We start from the raw sequence: 23,203 nt of genomic DNA, 5'->3' as shown, positions 1-23,203 counted from the left end.
CATTAATGCTCATAATTTAAGCGGTTTACTTTTTTAATTTTTGCTTTTCAACTGTTGCAAATGCTGATACTGATAGTTCGGAAAAAGCTAATAGCAGCCGATAATATCAGACTGTCAGTAATGTCGGCGCGCTGATAAATTTCTCGGCTCTATTAAAAAATATCTTATCTTTGATTTGGTCAGTTGTAATTTGATACAGAGGAAGCTTCCAGTGGGTTCCTGTTTTTGTCCTCTCAAGTAAATTAGGTAATGCACTTTCCTGTCAATCCAACATTGATTTATTTAATATAAAGGCAGCACTACTGTTCCTTATTGCATTTATCATAGTTCTGTTCATATAGCCTGTTTATACTGCGTCTACATACATATCGGCTGACATATCAAAATATCGGAGCATTGGTGTTAAAGGTTCTGGGCGATGTGGGGAATTTCTGTACATGGGTTTTAGGTATTTTCATAATGATGCTAAGGTGTAAGGTTAAAATATTAAATACTTAATTATTATTAGAAAATGGTAAAATGTATATGCTTATTTATTAAAGTATGTGTTGTATATAGATGGTGGAATTGAGGTAAACTCACCTGTGAGTAAATAATGGTTTAGTCCTATAATAGCTGAGAGTATTTAAGGCTGCCATTTGTCATTAGACACCGATTTGTGCTGCTGCTTGAAGGCTTGACCTGGCATTCATTATCTACGGAGTTATATTATATGTGGACAAATAAACACCTCTTGTTTCCAAAGTACTCTGCCTCAGCCTTCATCTCCAGCCACAAAAGGCCACTTTGTTACAATCGGTATTTGTACAGAACCTAAAAACACCCATTTCACTGGGCTCTAATTTTTAAAGCCTAAAATGTCCAGTGAATTGCTTCAATGACACTTTGTTTGATAAATTATCTGAAACTTTGGCTTTCTTTAATATGAACATAATGTAATGGTCTAAAGGTCTTTTAGTTCTCTGTTTCACATAAGTTCCTTTTTTACTTTAGATTTATGCACACCTGACAATGTTGGTAAAAAACTGTCCTTATTGTTAATGCCTGTGTGCTTATAATGACTAGTGTATGTGTGCATATATTAGAGCAGGGCGATATGACCATAAATATTTATCACGATATACATTTGAAAATTTGCGATAACGATAACTGACGATATAATTGACACTAGACAAAATACTTTACAACTCCTCAACTTTATTAGTGCAAAAAAAAAACAAAAAAAACAAACATAAATGTATTTTCACTTAAGTATGAGGATATTATATTTTCTACATGCATGAATCTGAGGTATATTTACGCTTCAGGCAGGGAAGAAGGTGCTCAATCATAAGAAAGCAAATGTGTGGCAGGTTCTTATAATTGCATTCGAATGCAATTATAACATGCAGTATAATTGCATGGAGTATAACTAAAATAACATGTAAAACACTCAGTAACGCACAGCTTTTGACCTACACATTACCAGAACTCTTCATACTGGGATTGTGTGAAACTCTAAGCAAAGTCAAAGTATAAAATGCAATAAGTTCTATATTTTGTTAACCAGTCAGTGTCAGGAAATCTTGCAGCACCGAAAGCCTCGCCAGGCAGGTTTCTATGAAAGCAGAATATAAAGCTGAGGATTTCTGTCGCTGCAGTGTGACTCTGTATCACATGTCTCAGTGAGATCGGCAGCCGTGCCTCTCTTCCCCTTTGCTGGCAGAGTGGGCATCGCTTAGGGCAAGGCTGGCTGTCAAACTCAGGGAGGAGAAGCAGCAAAGAATTTCACTTATTATAGGGAAGTAAGACTCCAACTATTTGCAGTCACTTTCCGACTCTCTAGGCTCGGCTCTCTTTCCCTTTTTTTCCTCCCCTCGACTTCACTGAAAAATCTATTTTCTCCTCTCTCTGTTTTCTTTATCCACAAATATATGAATTTTTATCATTTTCCAGATATAAAACCGACTCTCGCCCTCCCTCTCTCCGTCTCTTTTGTTCAGACATCCTGTGCTGTGCCTCGTAGCCCAGAGGCAGCAAGTTTGACGTCACAAAGGAATGCATCACAAGAGGTTGTGTTGTCTGCTCTGTGTGTGAGAACATTGGAGGGAATAGGAGACACGGTTCTTTCATAATGTACTTGCATGACAAATTGTGCTCCCTGGTCATAGAGACACCATCCACAGCCGTGCATATTATTTTGTCCATTCTGTCTGTAAGATGATGGGTAGGTGCAAAGCAAGACGATAAGTTGAGGCTTTTACCTTATATTCTTATAGACCGAAAGCTTTTTAAATGGGGGGGGGCTTTAAAAGCATGTCGACCACCAACTTTTTTGCTTAATTATCGACTTCTGCCTCACAACGAAGACCCAAACAATGAAGTAGCAAAAGAAGCCAACAGCCAAAACAAAAAAAAGCCTCTACTGCTGCACATTTAACCTTTCTGCAGAAAATCAATTTCTGTCCATTCTTTGCCTGAGTCACTGTTTCTGTCAATTCCACAGGCCACAGGGAGGGGTGGGGGTATTTACTGCAACAGGCCCTGATCCCTTGCTCTACTTCTTTTGTCCTACTGCTGGTCAGCGTCTAGTGAAAACAAGCCCTGGTCAGTCACCCCCATTTCCACCAGGATGCTCGATCTCTGTGCCATGACCCTACTTCCGGGCAGTGACGTTGATATCTGTCTATTAGCCTGCTCTAACAAGGATCTGGCTTTTTTTGAAGGGGGGAAAATAAAGTTCCCACCGACGGCTGCTTATTGCTATTTTAGTAAACAGAGGTTAAGAGGGGTCACATGGCTGCAGACACAGAGTGAGACAGAGCAGCGGGAAGTGTTGGTGCTGTGAGGGAGTGAGCAGAGGTGTCACACAGAGAGAGAGAGTAGCTGACTGTTGATTGTTATCATATGATAGAGGAACATGGGGCACAGCTGTAAGTGGCTGGGCTAGAAAGCAGAGCTATAGATAACTGTGTACACACACACACACACTACATTTGCAAAACGATGCACACACAGGCACTTAACACACATTTGCCACATTTGATTTTTAGCAATATTCCCAGATGCACACAAGCATTCAAATATGAGAAAAATGTACACACACACACACACAAAAATTAAAAGGAAGGCATGAAAACACACCACTGAACTAGTTCACACAAACAAACCGAGGTGCAGAGTAAATCCCACGGGTGCGCTACGACAGGTGGACCAATCATCAGCCCTTGACACGACACCAGTCCTCAGAGTTGGCGGTCACAGGAATGAAGTCATTTATCCAATGGAAATGAGGGGGAAACGAGATCTATGCAACAGATCATTTATTAATAACTTTTGATGACAAGTAAAGAAATTTTTAAGATTATTCATGCGTCCACAGTTTATGAATTTGATGTCTCACTCTGTGTCACATTCACTTGAAATCACGTAGGAGCAGGTTAGCAGTAATGTTACGACTTTTACTTTACACAAATAAAAGTATAAACTATACATTTCATTCTAGATTCCCAGTAGCAGTGTCACCATTTATTATATATTGTGCAGTAGGGAGAGAAGAAGGCCAAAGAAGTAGTCATTTCCAAAGTCTGCATGTACGTTGCAGCTGCATGGACGATATGTAGAAACTTCTAGACTGTTATTTAGCAAACATTCCATCGATTATGTGATGTTAACAGGTCTGAGCACAGAGGCATTCTGTAGGGGGGGGGAAAGTAGGCATGAATCCATCACAATCCTGCAGAGATTTACTGCAAAAGCCAACAGGGCCATAAATTAAAAAAATACATAAATAAACAAATAAATAAGTAAATAAACACACACACCAGAGCAGAGGTGATAGACGGTTTCATAACACACACAATAAACAAACAAAACTTATGCACATAAATGTGCTTGCACTTACAGCTATACTCAAACTCACGCGTGCACACATGCAACCACACAGAGAAACAAACACACGAAACAAAGTCTCAGCACATGTACACATGACATTCTTCTTCCACTTCCTGATCTGAGGCAGAGTGCATTCACAGTTTAGCTCCTGTTCGGCCATCCTCCTCTGACCACCACCGTCACACTGACGGCAAATGGCGTGCTAGTCAGCTGCTTACTGGACACCGTGTGGCTAAACTCCGTGTCCAAATCAGCCACTGACCCACATAATAATAATTGTGCTGCTGATATCTTCAAAACTATGTGAAGCAATAAATTCATTAAGAAAGGAAGTCTACAAATAAATTGTACTGAACTAAAATCATAACATGGAGGGATACGGGAGTGCTTTTATCTACCTCCCCTGTTGTCTCCCATATTAATCACATTTTAAGGAGGTGTGTGAACCAAAGAGGTAAAAAGAGCAGGAAATCCAGCTCTCCTTCAAAGGATAACGGCAAATATCACGACTAGATCGGGCTTGCCCAGTCAGAGTGTCTTCCTGATTGAGAGGCACGAAACCAACAATGTCACCACAAAAAACACCATGACTGTTCTCCATGGCAACGGCACTCTGTTTAGCATTGTTTGTTGTTCAGAAACAAGAGTGTGTCAGTTGCAGACATGACTCCTACCAGCGGTGGCCTAGATATGATAGCGGCTGTGGGAGTGAGTCAACTCTGCAACAGAATCCCAGAGTCATGGCTTTTTTTCAGGGGTCTTTCCAGCACTGATTAAACATGTGCTTACCTGACTGATAAAGGCAGCGGTGCCTCATGGACAAATATGGGCTATTATACATTCCCCACATTCTTCACATGGCATTTAAGAAGCAAGGCTTCTTGTTCTGCTCACATTTACTGACATTACCCCAGATTTACTGGCAAATACTAATGGGAAAGGGTCTCTTAATATGCTGTCACAGATTAACCATCAAGCCTATCAAAAAACATGTTGCTTTGACTTTTTGTTGTAGTCCAGTTTTCAGTAGAGATGCACCAGTTGCAGTTTTCTTGGCCAGTAAATTGACAGAGCATACAAACAAACATCTATTTTTATTCAATGCAGCAATATTATTTCAGATTTTTATTTTATTTTTTTAAAGGTATTAAACTTGATAATTTTACCCAAACTGCAACAAGTTATAGTGTCTAGGACTGGAAATAGAGTGCTACTGGACTCTATTACTTTATTACAAAGTTGGTGCAAAGCCTGCTTGCACCAACTTTTAGGTATATTTTACCTTATAGAAAAAAAGCAGGTGCAACAAATTTATATAACACAAGAAATGTTGGTCAATTTATATCATTTCGATGGGCATTTATAACTTCACTGGAAAAAAAGGCCACCAAGCCTTTTCTCTTTTTTCTTGTTTTCACTCATCTCCATAATTTTCCTCCTCCCTGTTTTGATCCCTTGCTCATACCGAGGCTGCGGTTTGTGGTTGGCTAAATACACTTGTCTACCATAGCTATATGAAGCAGAATGTGTTATGAAATTTACTTTGTTTTTCATTGACAGTATTGTTTCATTTAGTTCGTTTTTGAATTTTTATTATTACACTCAAATAATGACAAAACAGGATATTATTAGTTATCCTTTATGGATCAAGTGTTTCAAAAACTACTATGAACGGAGCACATTAGATCCACCACAGCTGCTAATGTAAACTGTATTATGCGACGTTTGAAAAAAAGGAAGTTTAGCAGGCATAGAAAAATTCGCTAAAGTGGACTTAAACAGTCACTGGCAGGTACTGACATACAAAAAGCAACGTCTGGCTTAGGCTCACGCCCTCGTCAAGGACACTGAACATACAGTGCATGCAGCGACAAAGGCTATAAACTTTCACATCCAAAAGTCTGCCTCTTCACTCTGCACCTCACTTAATTATCTTCTTCCCTATAATTCCAAACTGCAGCTACATCTCCATCTCTCACCACTTGTTCCTATGTATGGTATGATTCCTCACCCCTGTTAGTTTCTGCTAGAGTTGGACTGATAATTACCCGAGGATACTAAGCCGGCATTGACTGAAAACTCGCGCCATACTTGGTGTGCATTTTTTTAAAAGGAATAATAATCTGGACAACACAAAAAAACTAATTCTTTTCAACAAAAAGCAAAAAGGTCAAATGAAAGAGTGCATAGTATCGCTCCATGGCCAAAATGATCTGTGCTGGTCTTTAAATGCCGACATCGGGTCGACCTCTGTGCTCTCTCTACCTTCCTCCCTCTCCCTCCTCCCTGCCCTGCAACCCGTAGGCGAGGGGAGAATTCCGGCAGGGTGGGGGCTTTCCCCAGGAAGAACGGGAGCTTTGTCCCCTGAGGGACGAAGCCATAGCCTGACAGACAGTTTGGCAAGCTCTGACCAGGCAGCGAGCAAAGGAGAGAGAGAGAGAGAGGGAGAGAGATCGGGTACAATCATAGTGCAGATGTCAACTCACGACGAAACTGGCGCTCATGCCACTGGAGTTTCGCCTTAGCTCAGGGGTGCATTCAAAGTTGCTCGCTGAGCGCGAGAGTTAAGCAACGTCAGCAGTTTAAACACTAGGCCACAACTAACCAATGTGTGCTGTCCGTCTGAGGCGGCACATCTTCCTTATTTGATATGTGTAAAGATAAAGTTGTGATTGATGTGCACTTTTGGTTCACACACTGCACCACAGGGCTGTCATTAGTAAAACCTGAATTCCCTGATCAGAATGCACTCATGCTATCACTCTGTATGGCACCTTAAAACATCACCCATTTCCTGTAAGACGCAAATCACGCTCAGCTGCAGAGAAATATTATATATAGTCATGATTAGTTTGACAACCTAACTGCTGTCAGAGCCTTGGTGGGGAGGATGATGTTTGCAGCAGTTTGGGGAAAATCAACCCTCGCGAACTCATCCAAGTAAGTTGGAAGATAATGTTGGTGAACCTGTTGGTTTGCGACGTTTGCCCTGTTAGACTTGTTTTATAGGGAGAGTCTTAATAGATAGATGCAAACCCTGAGAGCGGGGTGATGTAACTTCTCAGAGGGAGGCAGCCACGTCCCCTTTAGCATGTTTCTGTTTTTACTACAGGCCATGAGAAGGAGTCAGCCAGTTAGCTAGCTTAATTTGTAGTTTCATATCTAAACTGAAACTTATCCTTGTTTTACATCTGAATTTAAAAACCTTTTAACGTTTCTATTCATTGAAATTACAGAAATAAATTGTCAGAACAAAAATATCACTGCTAGCTAAAATCTTTAAATAAATATAACTTGCATTCATGAAAACTGGGTAAAAACATATCTTTGAGAGATTAAATTTTAAATTCACTAAGCCTAAATAACTTAGAAGTTGGGTTTTTTCTGGCTCACAATGGGCTATTAAGGGGGAAGACTAGGTATCTATCAATGCACCGTAGAAGCAGTAGCGCTACCAGAAATCTATCTGCCGCTACTTTATGTTCCAAGTATTTTGTGACAAATAACTGAGCAATATACAATTATTATTTTACCCATTACACCATATTGGACTGCAGTTTCTGTTCTGCAGTCCAGCCTATGAACCTGGAGTAGCTCCGCTTGCTGTAGCTTCTGGAAGTGGACCTAAAGCATTCAAAGATGGAGTACTGTCAGCAGCTCAAGCCCAAAATGGTGAAGTGTGAGTTCACCCAACAGCAGGAGGAGATCCTCTTTGGGAAAACAGCTAAATTAAACTGTGGTTGGCTGTGACAGCAAAAAATGGCAGGAGGCCAGTCAGTAGGAAAAATAAAAGCTGCAAAAGGTCTGGGGCTAGCTAGTTAGCGGCAACTGAACTTTCTAAATAAGGGCAAATAAATCCTACTAAATGGACTGCGAATGGTGCCAGTCTCTCAGACAAATAAAGAAATTGCTAAAATAAGTAAACAGATATATATATATATATATATATATATATAGTCAGGAAGCTGTTAATATACTTAGCCCAACAGAGTAGAGCTGATGTGCTGAAAACAAAACCGATCAACAAAACAGTGTTATGCTTGAGTAAATGAAACCCCCATTAACAAGTCTGCTTTATGCTTTTCTAACAAATGCTGGAAATCATCCACTGGCTCTGGCTAGACCTGTCTGGGAGGCACCAAAATGCATCTATGCAAAAAAATAACTCTAAAAGAACTTCTGAGACAAACTGCTATTAATTATTAAAATGACACACACGCACACACTTTTCTGGGGGGTAAAGAAGAAGAACGCAAAGAACAAAATCTTGCCTGGCTTCTTAAGCATGTCTTTAAGCATATAAGCTAGAAGCGAATCATCATGAGAGTTTCAGTATGAAACACACCCTCCAAAACAAATACAAGGGAGTATTCTGTTTCTGGGCATCCACATTAACGCTGATGAGGGGGGTTTATAAATGATTCCCTGCGCCAGGTAACTGCCTGTGAGTGCCTGAAAGCAGTGACTTATTAACAAGCATCCAGAGGTCCATGGTGTTGAAATTTAACCTACATTACAGCCATTTCATCAGAAGCTTAAATAAGGGGTTGTTATGAGGTTGACCCCAGAGGTTTTCGGGTCAATGTAGGTGGTGGTGGGGGAAAGGAATTATGCTGGTGGTAAATTTGATTAATGAACCAGAGCCAGCTAAAAAATATATATATTATGTGGATTCTACAGTATAGATATGCATATCTATAGAGCCCCTTTTTGAAAATATTTAACAATTTAAGGACTTTTTGTTATCATTTACAGCACACGACCAATCGGAGACAGTAAACACGTCCATTGCCAAAGTATTTTCCAAGCCACAAACTGCCATTAAAGAACCACATTTAAACTGAATTCAAAACCCAAATGTAAAGATTTTGTTTAAGGGAACTAAAAGTTCTTTTAGTTGTTGAACTTTTTTCCTACCAACTATATTTTGACGGCTAGTTTAATCTCCTTTTAATATTCTAAGTATAAACTGTTGAAATTTTAGTTGTTTAAGGGAACTAAAAGTTGTTTAAGGGAACTAAAAGTTCTTTTAGTTGTTTAGTTGTTGAACTTTTTTCCTACCAACTATATTTTGATAGCTAGTTTAATCTCCTTTTAATATTTTAAGTACAAACTGTTGAAATTTTAGTTGTTTAAGGGAACTAAAAGTAGTTTAAAAAATTACTATGAGACAATGAATATAAAATGACACCAGCAGAGTTGACACTGCGACAATAAGAGCTATGGCATAGTGTTGTTCATCCCATCTTCCTGTTTTGCAGATAGAGATAGTATAGCGCAGCTAAAAACTCCAAAATTAAAGCAAGCTAGGTCATTTTAGAGCTTTTGCAAAGATTGGCGGTCAGATGACTGAGACTGTTGGGCTGAAGTGTTGAAGGCTCAAATGTTTTCAGAAGTTAACCCAGTGTTCCTGCCAAGTCCAGTGACCTGGTGTATTACAATACTGGCAACAAATTCTTCAGTGCCTTAGTCACTCACCATTAGGAAAGGGTTACATAGCCTCAAAATTATATGATGATATGAATTTGCAAAAATATTTCTCATGATATAATAATCTGAAGTGTGACTCAACATTGTAGAGCATAGTAGTATATCAAGCATCACAGTATAAGTCAATGATAAGCACAAAGTAGTCTAGGCAGTTTATTCCTGGAAATATTAAGTAACTGTTTCGCACTTACCAATATCTGAAGAGACCTTGTAAGAGCGCATCGGATGTTAACACAGGGCTCTCAGACATTCCTGGGCTTGACTTGTTTTTGCACACATTAAAGGGATGATATTTTATATCTTGTAAAAATGGTACTAAACAGGCCTTCTGATCACAGGAACAGGGAGTGCTCTGTATAGTGCCTCACAACAGCACTATAGCAGACTGATACTGCTATACTAATTGAGTGCAATGTTGAATTCCATCATGCTGGTCAAAGACAACACAGGTAACGATATTTTAAGTGGAAACCCTGCAACTAATAAGAATTCTTTAGAACTGCAAGCCTAGATTAAAAAAAGCAAACAACATTTATGTATTATTATAAATTTAATCTTTCAATTCCTTAATTTCTTTTATCATATAAACATGTTTTAACCCATGCATTTGGTTTCTCTTCCACAAACATATCTTATGATCTGTGAGGTGAGAAAGAGGACAAGCTGAAACTATATTTCAGACTGGAGAAGGGGAAAAAACAACAACAGATTTCAGTCTGGCTGAGTGCTGGAAACATCTCTACTTCCTGTGTGTTCTGACCTTCCAGTATCTGCTTTTATTTTCTTTCTGTTTTTTCCTCTTCCTCCCCTGCAGTTCTGTTGTTTGGCCCCCCTCACTCATCCTGCTCGGACTACACACACAGAGACATAACTCTGCAGCCTTCATGACTAAGCGTGGGCGTGCAGTCATTGTGTGGGTCTGTCTCGCTTTGCACCTACAGTACGTAGTGCATAATGCATGTGAATACAGAGGTTATATGGTGCAGATATATACAGTAACAACTAAATACGAAATGCCGAAACAATGCACCGAGCAGCATTTTAATTGAGACACCTAAAACTATCTGCATACTAATTTCATATGCTACCATTCAGACCACCACACCATACAAATCATAACCTGAATATTCTGACTGCAGCTATTTATGTGCACAAAATTTATACATAAAATACTAAAAGGAGATTAAACTAGGAGTCAAAATAGTTAGTAAAAAGGTTTTAATGGCAGTTAAAACTGAAGGGCTAAGAAGAACAAAAGAAAACATACTTAATAACTAATAACTCACACAGAACACTTAATTTTAAGAGGTAATTGAACTCAGGATGTGGTTATCCTAGCTTAGCACAATTCTACATCCGTCAAAGTAACAATAAGATATTAGTGGAAGTCAGCAGTGCTAGTACTTTGCTTTTGTCAGAACAAGGCTAGCTGTTTTAATCAATTTCCAGTGTGTATGCTAAGCTAGTCTAATCAGCTCCTGACCTGAGGCCTTTCTCACTCACCATGTGTAAACAGACCTCTCTGCACTGAATCATACTTGTTATTAATCTCTGGCTCACTTCCACAGCATGTCTTTTATCATGTCTTCCTTCTCTCTCCCCAACCGGTCGCAGCAGATGGCCGCCCCTCACTGAGCCTGGTTCTGCTGGAGGTTAAAGGTCCTGTTAAAGGGCGTTTTTCCTTCCCACTGTTGCCAAAATTCTTGTTCAAAGGGGGTCATATGATTGTTGGGTTTTTCTCTGTATGTATTATTGTAGGGTCTACCTTACAATATAAAGTGCCTTGAGGCAACTGTGGTTGTGATTTGGTGTTGTATAAATAAATACATTGAAATAAATTAAAATTTAATTTAATGGATAGGATGGACATTGATAAAAATCTTACGTTGTTACATAAAATGCTCAATACTCCCCAAATAATAAGAGCCTACTTGTGGTGGTCATTTTGAGCTGCAGATCTTCGTGACCCTCTTTTTGCCCGTCATCAGAACAGAATCGCGCCTTAAGTCTTTCAAAATATTTTTCAATATTTATTTGGATGTACCATCAAAGTTAAGGAATAAAAGTTACTGTTATCTACTTTTACAGGAAATTAGCAGTAACTAATTGTTCAAACCCTGTCAACCTAACAAGTGCTTTGTGCGGTTATGTGACCAGATATGTATCAGAGATTGACAGCACAGTGTTAAGAAATGAGACATCTAAGATAATGTGACTGCATCACTTTTGGTAGTTTCATTAGCTGTCAGCGCTAACCATCTGTGAACTCACAATTGACTCCATTCAAAAATTTGACAATTTCTAGCACGCAACTGCAGTCTACAGATTTCTACAGAGTGCCATGTCACATTCGCATATAGTCTCTCTGGTGTGTGTGGGGGGAAAATGAAAGAAAGAGCAGACAAGTGGTTGTTTTAAACAGTAAAGAAAATAGAAAATGTATAAGTGGCAGTGTGTTGTTTTTATGTTGCGGCCCACATATGGTAAACAGTGGCCTGGTCATCAGATATATTTAGGAGTCCGTTAATATACCTGGGCGCCCTGCCCAAGTAAAGTCTGAGTCTGGGAAACACCGTGCCCCAACATGGCATGAATTTATTTTGAATCTCATCCGGAGGACAAGAAAATGGTCAAAATTCAACCTGGAAATGATCAGTTTCTGGAAGCTTTGATCTAAAAAAATATTTGTATTTGCTCTAGCTTGAGAAAAAAAAAAAATTCAGCTCAAGTCTGTCCTCACATGTATGAGTCTCCAGATCCAATCTGCTCTTCATTATAAGCCTCACTGGATTGAGCAAGGCTGTTATTTCCAACAACAGCACAGGAAAACAAAGCAGTCAGGTAGCTGCCTAAACTGCGCATCGGGTTAGCCTAGCAAACTCCCCTCTGCCTTATCGCCCACTGACACGCACTCTGAGCCAGCAGCAACACAGCTGAGCTCTACCCCTGGTGACCCCCGCGCCGTTCCCAGTCAGGACGCCCCAGGCGTCCCTCGGATATGCCAGTCAGCAATTGGCACTGAAGAGGCAGCCACGTTTATGGATCCTTCAAAACGAGGCACTTTCTGCTCACTTCTGAGGTTACTCTGTCTGCTGAATAAAAACAGTTAGCATGTGCTAAATTTTCTCTTCTCGGTAAGGCAGTTAAGAGGGTTGAGTGCTAGACTCTGCAAGTAATTAAGTAAAGTTTAAAAACAGACACTGTGCAACTTACTTCACGCTATGTATTTTAATACTGAAATATACTGAAACTAAGCTGATGTGACAGCTTTGCTAAGCATCACAGATAACACACACATTTCTCATTTTTACTTTTAGATGATTATGGTTCATTGCCATTTCTATGCATTTCCCAGAGACTTTGAGAAATGAGATTTATTCTTTTCCCCTGTGTTTTTATACATATACATAAAACACTATAAATCAAATCACTATTTCTGTCAAGCTTTAGGGTTCTTTTTTATACCTGAGATAAACAGGCTATAAACACATTCTGTACATATCCTCAGTACAAATTCAATAAACCTTCAAATGTAAACAAAGAAGAACACAAACAAAACTGAAGTATTCACTGAAATGTGCTCCACTTACGCTCCAAGGGAGGGAACAAAGAAAGAAAGCACAAGAAGTGTCACACTGCTTCAATAAAGTGTGCAGTGGGCTCATACATGGATCAGACTTGCAAATTCACAACGGATCCCGTTTCAATTGTCTTTCTACTCACCGTGCAGAGCCAGGAAAAAACAACTAGGAAAAACAGATGTGGCCAATGAGGGTTAAATAATAATCAGCTGCTTAAGTCCAAAATATTTGGCTGTGGTTACTGGTATCGTTACTTGTCATAGTATTAAAGGTAACTGTGTGACCTTTTTGACTGACATTTGTACTGACACAGGGCATTCTGGGTATGTAGGTTGCGTTTGGCTAAGCCAGGGGTGGGCAACTCCAGGCCTCGAGGGCCGGTGTCCCTGCAGGTTTTAGATGTGTCCTTGATCCAACACAGCTGATTTAAATGGCTAAATTAGCTCCTCAACATGTCCTGAAGTTCTCCAGAGGCCTGGTAACGAATGAATCATTGGATTCAGGTGTGTTGACCCAAGGTGAGATCTAAAACCTGCAGGACACCGGCCCTCGAGGCCTGGAACTGCCCACCCCTGGGCTAGGCCTTCCTAAGAAATGTACCTGTCCATGATGTTTGTGCTTCAGTACTGCTGAGAGAAGTTCTAGTATTTTATTAGTCTGTGAATTAGTGCGTATCGGCAGGTGGATAATCTGGACATGAAGAATCAAGTTTTTGGATGCAGGTTGTACACATCATTTTATAATACTTGGTGCCCCAGTCACGTATGTAAATACGGTCGTTTCTGGCTCCAAAAAACCAACATGGTACCAACCAAAGGACTAACATCAAAAGGTACAGTCAGCCATTTTTGAGTTTGTTGGAATGTCTTCCAACAAATTGATGCATTTTTCTAAACTGAGAATAGTAGCGGGTGCTGCTTTTCAAAGCTAACCTGTTTCAACGCCATCTTGAATACAGTGGCCAAGATGGACATCACCATTCTACCTAATCGCATTTCACGTGTGTAGCTAAAGACCAAACACATAAGTAGTATGCCCAAAGCAGAGGAGAAGAGAATTCACAGGCATCTACCTGTTGTGTCTGCAATGACAAAAACAGCAGAAATATCCTCAACAACTCACCTCAGTATCATTGTCATCAAACAGAAGTGCGTTTCAATGATTCATTAGGCCTGGATACCTGGCACAGCTGAGACAGCAGACTGACAGCCAACGCTCGCTGCAGATGATTGGTGGCCAGAGTTGCTTGTCCTACAATGGCCATCCTATCAATCTGTCAATCCTTTCCGTGTCCGGGCCGGGTGAGGTTTCCCGTGTTGAGTCAAATTAAGCCGCAGGCTCCACTCCTGGATCTGAAGGTATTTTTGTTTTTTAAAACCCTGACGTCTAGCAGTGAGACTTTACGTACTTCAACTTTAAGACTTTAAAAGTGAGAAATCTCGACAAAATCAGATAAATGTCTCCAAGTCTTTTGCTGTGACAAAGTCCATTCATCTGATAGTGTCAGAAATTTTCCCTAGCTTTCTCCATCATCTCTTTCTCACTAGACCGTAAAACACAAACAACACCTCTGTAAATAACATGCAGTAAATATGTGGTAAACACTTACTGCACTCTCACACATCCAAAAGAAGCCAGTTCGCTTCCCTGACCGACCAATCAGAAAATCTAAAGTCAAACCACTGCCACACCGGAGTGTACCGAGGGAAGCATCAAATTATAGCATGCTATTAACATCACTGAGTAACTAGTTTGTGCAACGTTAGCAATACATGGTGGAGATTTGGAATTTAATCAATTATTGATTTTACTGAACTGCAGGTTAAAGTTAAATCTAGTGACAGGTCACCACTAACGGTTGAAATAAAATTGTAGAGGCTTGGTGCCATCATGTTGGCCACTGAACATTTGATTTAGTTTTCAATACTAAGGAAGACTGCACACTAAAAAGCACTAATGAGTAGCTAGCAAGTAATGTAAAACCAGTACGACGTACGTTACAGGTATTTAAGGTACCTAGAAGTGAAAGTGAAACATCAAACAAGTCCTGATTGTGTTCGACATAAATGCTTCTTTTTTAATGAGAGAGCGTGCTGTGTGTCAGTAAACTAGGGCATGGGTTAGATACAGGCATGTGCAAGTGCTGCATGATTCGGTATGACACAGCTTTGTGTGAAATTTAATCTAAATGTAATCTAATTTAATTTAAAAAAATGTATGATGTAACAAAGAAGATATATTTGGTCTTCTCTGCGTGTAATTATAAGATGTGGTAATATTTGAACATGAGGAAGACTGTAAGACTGTAAAACATGTAAATGTATCTGCAATTTTGCAAGTGACAAAGTATTTTTGGAAAACAGGATGCTGGTACCACTTGTGATCTGCATGCAAGTAGCGTGCATCAAGTGCTTTAGTGAAACGGGCAACAGCTCAGAAACAGGCTCTTAGGAGCTCCAGCATCTTTCTGAGAGGATTGCCAAACATGAAAGCAGCAGGAATCACCTGGAAAAAGCACAAAATTTAGGCTCGCTTGGCAGTGAAATTATAGTGAGATTGCTCTGCATTTCAAACAGGGAACTGAGCAGCTAAAGGCAGCAAGACAAGGTGAGCAGGTAGGTGCTCAATGGGATTATCAGCCTAAATTAAAACTGTGTGAAACTGTCCTGCCGTTTTTTCCCCCATTGAACATGTAGCCTGTGGAAGCACGTCTCTGTTCACACATGCCCTACACCATGTGTGGCTCAGCTCAGCTGTGTGTAGTCGAGCAGTGATGTAGAGTGTGAGATGAAAAGGGAATTTGTGCAACAATTTAAGTAACATTTATGACAGATCAACATCAACTCAAGCTGCTACTAATTACTGATTTCAACAGAAGACAACATAAATGTTTTTGCACCCACAGGAAACCCACCGAGGCGCAGCAAGGACATGCCAGTGTCACACAGAGAGGCTGCAAAGTGACAGTGCAAACCACTGCACCTCAGATTCCTCTGTGGTTTCACCAAGAGTCGAAGATTCAAAAGTATTCACTTATCTGTAGTACAGGGGTTCGCACTTAAACCAGGGTAGGGCCTTGCTTTGTGGATCTGGGTGTGTATATGCACTCCTGCATCTCTTTTGCTTTTACATCGCTGTTAAATAACATTAAATAAAACTTTGCACTACTAATGTGTCATATGGTGGATTTGTAGTCAGAAGATGTCAATCGCATTTAAGCATAATTATCTGAAGATCCACTAGCTAAGAGGCCGCTTATAGTCTGTCAAAACTAGATTCTGAAAAATGCATTTAACATTTTTACATTACGCTGCAAAAGTTGTTCAGACCGACGTCAAGAAGGGATTTCCCCATTGAAATTAGTCCGTAGAAATATAACACTGATTAACAGTTTCCTCTGCCTCAGGTTTGTTATTGGACAGTGAGAAATGTGCATACGTGAGCTGTCTCAGTTTCTTGAGTCATAAACAATGTTACTGAAGCCTTGCACACAGATTGCACTGAATGTGTGCAGGCACGTTCCTGTCTTTACCTCTAACATTAATCTAATTTGATAAGCAAAAGCCCTGATGTATTAAAGTGTCACATGGCAAGATGTTACTTTTTTCTCAAGACCACATTTTCCCTTCTACAGCTTGCCTTGGCAGCGAGTCCTAAAATTGCTCCATTAGGAGGCTATTATGCTTTATCAAGGGATAGGTTTCAAGCTCTGTTTGCTCTGACTGACAGGTTTGCTGGAAGTAGCTTGCTCGTTCCACCTACTGCTCCATTCTGCTGCTGTCCTTGACACAAATTAGGATAGTCTGGCACTCGCTACAGCCAAGAAGGCATCTGTGACTATAGTCTCATGAGCTGAAGTCAACAAGAAATTAAATAGCTCCACAAAATTAGTATAAATTCTTCCCACATTCCCAATAGTGAAGTGACGAGCATGCATTTAGCTAACAATATTTGACTGGCAAGCTTTTCTTTTCTTTTTTTAAAAAAAAACAAAACAAAAACACAGGTGCATGTTTGGACTTTATCGCGCGCTCTCATTCCCTCCTCTAAAAATTATCTGCACCATCAGGAAAGCAGACTAAAAAGTCTAAATGGCCCTCATATGCCCTGCAGCCACAAAGAGGAACGGTGATGTGTAAATGCAGTGCTAACAGGAGTGCATTTCACTACATGCATGTAAACGCGATACACCCAGCCACCCAGCTACCCACCCACGTGCACACACACAGAGGATGTTTTGAGTGTGCTGCAGTGTGGGCACTGGGGGCCCTGAATGAAAAACATGCTGGTAGAGGACATGTATCAGAGGTTTGTCCACTTGTGGAAAAAAAAACATGTTGATCAAAGATCCAACTGTGGCTTCTTCCTGAAAACGGGAACTGTGAGTTTTAGCACAGCAAATGATTAGCTTGACACTTTCCTCACCGACTCAGCTAAAGCCTCTGCAGTTTGATGGTGCGTGGTGACTCTTTGGTATATCAGTCCGCGGGTGACACTTTGAATGAGCTTCTTGAAAGCCAACAGATTGAGTTTTACTGTAGATGAAGAAAATATGTTGCTGCTTTGAAATTTTAATCACAGAAATGTTGAAACGAATCAATATTTTTCATAGAATCGGAAAAAAAAGGTTCTATGTGCAGCGTAAAGGATGTCACTCGTAATGATGAGCCCACACCCACACATTTTCGGTTAGCCATCATCCACTCTGTTCCACAAGGGTGTAGTCGTGCGGTGCCATGTTAACACTCATAACATGGTTAAGGTCCGTCTGCTGTCTCTTCTTGATTTGGTTATTATAAATACTGATAAATCAAGAAATAGCCAATATTATCCCATAATATCAACCTGCCAATAACTCGATGGGGCTCTAACTCAACAGTCTAGTAAAACAGAAAAAATGCAATAAAAGCTGCAGTGATATGAGAGGTATTGCGAACAGGGAAATAAACCCTGAAGTAAACCTTATCCAAACAGATAATCTGATAAACTGAGACCTGAATGGGACAAAAGTGTCATCCGCTGTACCGAGAATTGCAAAAATTACGAAACCCTGACACACTCAAGAATTAACATATTTTACAGGGTTTTTTCTTCCTTTTTTCCAAGAGAAACGGGGAGCAGGAGAGCTAACTGTACTGTTTCCCAAAGGTAAACGGTAAAAATAAGAAAGTACTACTGCTTCCCAGGGGCAAATGCATGAATTTTATTTAGTCATTACCCTGTTTTCCTCTGGAAAAAAAAGTTGTTGATAAAAGTTACACCTCTGACTGTTTTCTTACCAGTGGTTTTATAACGGGGCAGGTTGCGGTAATGTATCATTAATTGAGTTGTTGGTGGCTAAATAGGCAGGCGTTTTTCAAGACAAAGCTTAGAAGAATGAATAGAGGTCTTAAATTTCTCCTATTCTGTGTTCACATGTACAGGCTGGCAGCCGGGGAACAACAAACACAAACATAAACGTATGGTTCTAATTAGAGATCATGTTAGCAGTGGAAATGCAGAATAAGGAACCCACCATTTAGCAGCTAAAACGACAAATCCTGGCATTAACTAAGTTATTAAGCTGCTTAATGTGCGACTAAGTGACCGATCCAAGCCGCAAGCCGATGTTTTTGGTAGCTTAAGCAGACAATGAAGGTGTGAGACAGAGACAGGTGCTTGTTTGTAGATAAGCAGCATGGATTAGCTATAGAGCAATGTCTGCGGCTTTGAACCACTGTGCTGGTTATTAGCCAGTGATTGCTAAAGATGTCGGTTTTTTCATAAAGACTTGTATACAAAGCCCTTAAACCTAACCACAAGATGCTAAAACACCAAAGTGCAGAAGGTGTGAAAACTCTTCGGACGTGCAGACGCCAGAGTGAGAGACAGGAGATGCTGCTCCACTCTCCGGTCCCCACTTGCATTCAGTGGAATTCCAGTTATGGCCTCTGGCTCTGAGCCAAGCACCCCACCATGAACTCTGATGCTTCTGTTAAATCAGCACCTTCCACCCTACAATTCACAACAGCGATACAGCTGCTGTTTAGAAGCCCTGCAGAGAAAACGACTATTCGCATTAATAATCCGTCACTGTAACAAATGTTAACAATTAACAATATTAAACCTTTTGCCCCCCCTTTACCATGACATCATCGTACAATGAGTTATCCTTTCCTCAGCCCACCTCAGCCTCAGTTCTTTCCTGCGTTCGGTCACTTACAGCGACATTTGGAAGCAGGCTTTTTGCCTCCTCGCTGACAGATTCCTCCCTGTTTGACTGCAGAGCGCTGGCGCAAAATGGCAGCTATAGAAAGAAGAACTTGCACCACTATTCTGAGGAACTGACACTACAATCTGAGGGCAACTGTGGATGATTTAGGACATGCTGTACCTTCAAAGAAACCGCCCCATTAAGATTTTTGGTTTATTTAACCGGCGCTCTTATCTCGGGGTGTTTTTGCACCTGTCCGTTAAACCTGTCAGAGTGGCGCTTCCAGCCATGCACATTACTGTCGAACTGAAAGAATGTCTTTTTCGAATGACCCCACCGCCCTCTCTCTCCCCACAACAGGATATTGCTCAGCGGCACGACAGGAATAAGGTCGTACGGAGACATGTAGAGGCAGGCCACAGACAAAGATTCAGTGAAGAATTAAAAAACAAGAGGCAGGAGAGAGATAGGATCTCTCGGGCACACAGAGAGGGATTGTGTTCGCTCTGGCCTGTCTCCTACACAAACACTACATTAAAATAACTCCTCTGGTTTTTTTTGTGTGTGTGTGTTACAGCAGATGCACTTCCAGCTGGAAAATAACCTGACAAGGCAGATGATACGCAATAGGTGAGGGTGAGGCCATTCTGTGGAGCACTGATGATACCGACAGAAACAAAAGGCACGATGGAAATATTGATATCTTAGGATGTGCTGAATCCACTGCTATCAGCAAACCTTGAATCAAGAATATTGTCCTTTGGATGCTCCCATCCAAGGCCACACCCTAAAAAAAGTGTTGCTAGGTGATCTTTTTCTCTCGGTGTAGTTTGGTGACCGGGATCTCTAACAACACAAAGGATGAGCAGAGGAAGGGGTTTTTTTTTTTTTAGGCCACAGCAGAGTTGATGGGGATTATATGCTGCGTCACAGGAATGATAATAACAGAGAGCAAGCTGCTGCACAAATTCAGCTGGCTCTCTGTTTGGGTTAAAGCTGCCGTTAGATGCTGAGAAAAGAGCTTCTTATTCTACAGAAAAAAAGGGGGGTGAGACAGAAAGCTTTATCAGTGATACATCTCCCTGCATTGTTGCTTTAATTACAAGGTCCAACCCCTACGTGTCTGCCACGAGGCCCCGAAAACACTGACGCAAGACCTTTGATGCAAGAAGAGGACAGCATTAAAGTCCAAAGTGTGAAATATAACGGTGCCGAGAAGTAAAACTCGTCCACTGCATTCTTTCACTGGAAAAACTTGGTATTCTTGTCCTATGAGCAGTATGCAAACACACACAAGCAGGCACACAAAGATGACAAACAAAAGTAAATTGACCCATGCAGTGAAGGGACCAGGAGTTATCCTGTGAGGGAATTTTGCTGGCAAGGTTCGGGTGCACATCCCCCACAAATCAATACAAAGATGTAATGAGAGCGCCCCGGAGAATGTTTTGGAAGAGTGGTGTGTTCAATCCATTCAGTGGAGCGCTGCAGACTGGTTTGGCACACACTGGCCCTGCATTACCCTAAGACACTTTATGTTAGTTTTTCCTGGTATGCATCAGCCGCCTATAGGTCTGGCCTACCTTATATAGCCCAGGAGTCACATGAAGCCTAGATAAATCTGATCTTCTTATCAATAATGATACAGAATCAGAATGAGAGACGGACTAATCTGGCAATGTGAATGATAGCTTAAAAGGCCCTCTTTGTTCTAGAAAGGCTTTGTAAACACTGAGAGATTCCTTTAGGAGCTTTACAGTACAGCCATGTTCATTAGAGCCATGAGGCTTTCCTAAGTAGAAAGCCCTGTAATTATATCCAAACCTTTGATTTCGTTGAACTAACCCCAACAGACAGACTGAAGCTATGCTGATCTGCGCTGCGGGCTTGAAGGACTTACTGTTGTTGGACTTGAGATCCCGGTGGATGACAGGGACGATGGCTTCACTGTGCAGATACAACATCCCTCTGGCTATCTGCACAGCCCAGTTGACCAGGACGTGCGGCGGTATTCGACGGCCTGCCAGAGCACGGCTCAGCGGCCCACCTGAGGCGTACTCCATGATGAGGCACAGGTTGGGCTCCTGCAGGCACACGCCCTGCAGGGCGATGATGTTGGGGTGGGTGAGCATGGAGAACAGACGGGCCTCCTGCCTCACGTTCTGCGCTGTCACACTGATGTCCTCGTCCGGGTCTTGGCGGGCGGCCTTCACCGCCACCAGCTCTCCTCTCCATGTACCACGATACACTTTTCCAAATCCCCCGACCCCAATGACCTCCTCCAGGCTCAACTCCCGGAAATCTACCTCTTCAGGTTCAAACTCACCCACCACAGCCGGAGCGAGCTCATCCACCACGGCACTGCCCGGAAGTTTTCCATATCCACTCGGCTTGAAGGAGCCGTAGTTGGATGGGAAGATACCCACCTTGTTGTTGACCTTTCCCGCCCACCAGCCCTCATCCCCTGATATCTCCGAGTCCAGAGAGAGGACTTCCACCAGATCGCCTTTACGTAAGGTGAGCTCATCTTTACAGGATGCCTCATAGTCAAATAAGGCTGTCCACACAGGGTTGGTGAAGTTCCCTTTTTGCGATTGTTCCAAATTTTTCCAGTTGGACAGCGGGCCACGGCTGAATATATTCTTCAGTGGCTCCATGGAGCCTCAAGCAGATGTTTTGACTGGATATGATTTAGCACCCCAAGGGTTTGAAAATAAAGTACAAAGGAGTACTTTATTGCGCCTCGCTCCCTTTCCTGTCTTTCTTGTTGGCTCATCAGGGACTAATGAAATGTGTTCAAAAGTTGGACCAACAAGTGGGCTAGAGGAGAGCAGTCAAAGACAACAGAAGCGCAAGTGTCTTTTATTCATCATCGCATTAAACTCGTCTCTCCATCGGATGATTCACTAGATATTGCTTTTGTTTGATTAAGGCTAAGTGTTTCAAAGCTCAGAAAGACAGCACTGCTTCCACTGAAATTCTCTCTGTTCAAGTGATGTGGTGTGTGGTTTCCCAACACATGGTTTAAGCACAATATCATTTCACCGGCCTGTATTTAAGGGCCTCTCGAATCACCTCATTATGGCTAATTTAGCTCTTCTTCCCCCTCATTCAAAACTGCCACCTGTTGAGTCCTGACTTTGTTTTGTTTTTTTTAGAGAGGGAAAGTGTAAGAAGACGAATGAAAACTACTCCGCTTACTGCGAAACACTCCCAGGTACTGCTATTGCAACTGGTAATAAAGGTTCCCACCACACTTAACTGTCCATTTTGAGTTTTTATGTATTTTTAGCCATTAAGTGCAGTGGCCACCACAAGCAGGAAGCGCTGAAAAGCGGAGAAGAATAGCAGGAAAGGAGCATTCAGTCCAGCCAACCAGTGTTTTACGACAAGTTTCAGAGCTGTCCAGTTCGCATTAAGCCCAAAACTCCAATAACGGCGTCTCACCGCAACTTTGCGGCACTTCCGCAGGAAATCCCGCATCCCATTGCGCCAAAGTATCCATGCTCACGGTCTTATGGGAAGCACACGAATAGCCAGCCTTTACCATAACATAAAGCAAACTTGGGGACCGCCGACTTTGTAACAGGAAGAGCTCTCCAAACCTGCTCGGCTCTACTTTCCTCAGAGAAACGCAGTAAAAACAAATCCCGTTAGTTCCTGGTGGGAGTTCAGCGCGTGGCCTGGTCCGGCTCGAGTCCCCCGTTCTTACAGTCGGTATCCAAAGAGCGGAACAACTCCATCATAACTTCATATCACACTTGTCTTCCTCACGCAGAGTTCACTCGCCAGGTTGTCGAACCACTTCTACGTCTGCGCTTACGGTCAGTGGAGAGGGTGGGGTTTCAAAACTTTTTTTCTCTCCCAACAGGAAAAGAGTCAGATGACAGAGCGTCGTCAAGTTACGGGAAGCGGCGTAACGCGTTCTCTTGAAACTTTCAGAATAAAACTTGTGGGCGCCTTTACGTGGTTGCTCTATAACTTAGTTACTTAGAAGTTAGAAGTGTTTAGCTGCCCAGCTATGCAGCACAATACGCTATAATACTAACTTATATCTACATTTACT

The 23,203-nt window shown here is 41.4% G+C and overlaps 1 protein-coding gene across 1 annotated transcript in view; it reads right to left on the bottom strand.

The window, feature by feature from the left end:
* LOC309702871 (mitogen-activated protein kinase kinase kinase 11) overlaps nt 1–22,955 on the bottom strand; it is a 52,413-nt gene extending 29,458 nt beyond the window's left edge. Inside the window, exon 1 of the mRNA XM_082527498.1 lies at nt 21,038–22,955. Coding sequence (XP_082383624.1) covers nt 21,038–21,794 — 757 coding nt within the window. The 5' untranslated portion in view covers nt 21,795–22,955. The remainder of the gene's footprint in view (nt 1–21,037) is intronic.
* Nucleotides 22,956–23,203: the final 248 nt, after the last annotated feature.

The sequence above is a fragment of the Aulonocara stuartgranti genome, assembly GCF_965226115.1.
Source record: "Aulonocara stuartgranti genome assembly, chromosome: 3".
Taxonomy (NCBI): domain Eukaryota; kingdom Metazoa; phylum Chordata; class Actinopteri; order Cichliformes; family Cichlidae; genus Aulonocara; species Aulonocara stuartgranti.
The sequence above is the reverse complement of the archived record's forward strand: the minus strand, read 5'-3'. Positions and strand labels throughout refer to the sequence as shown.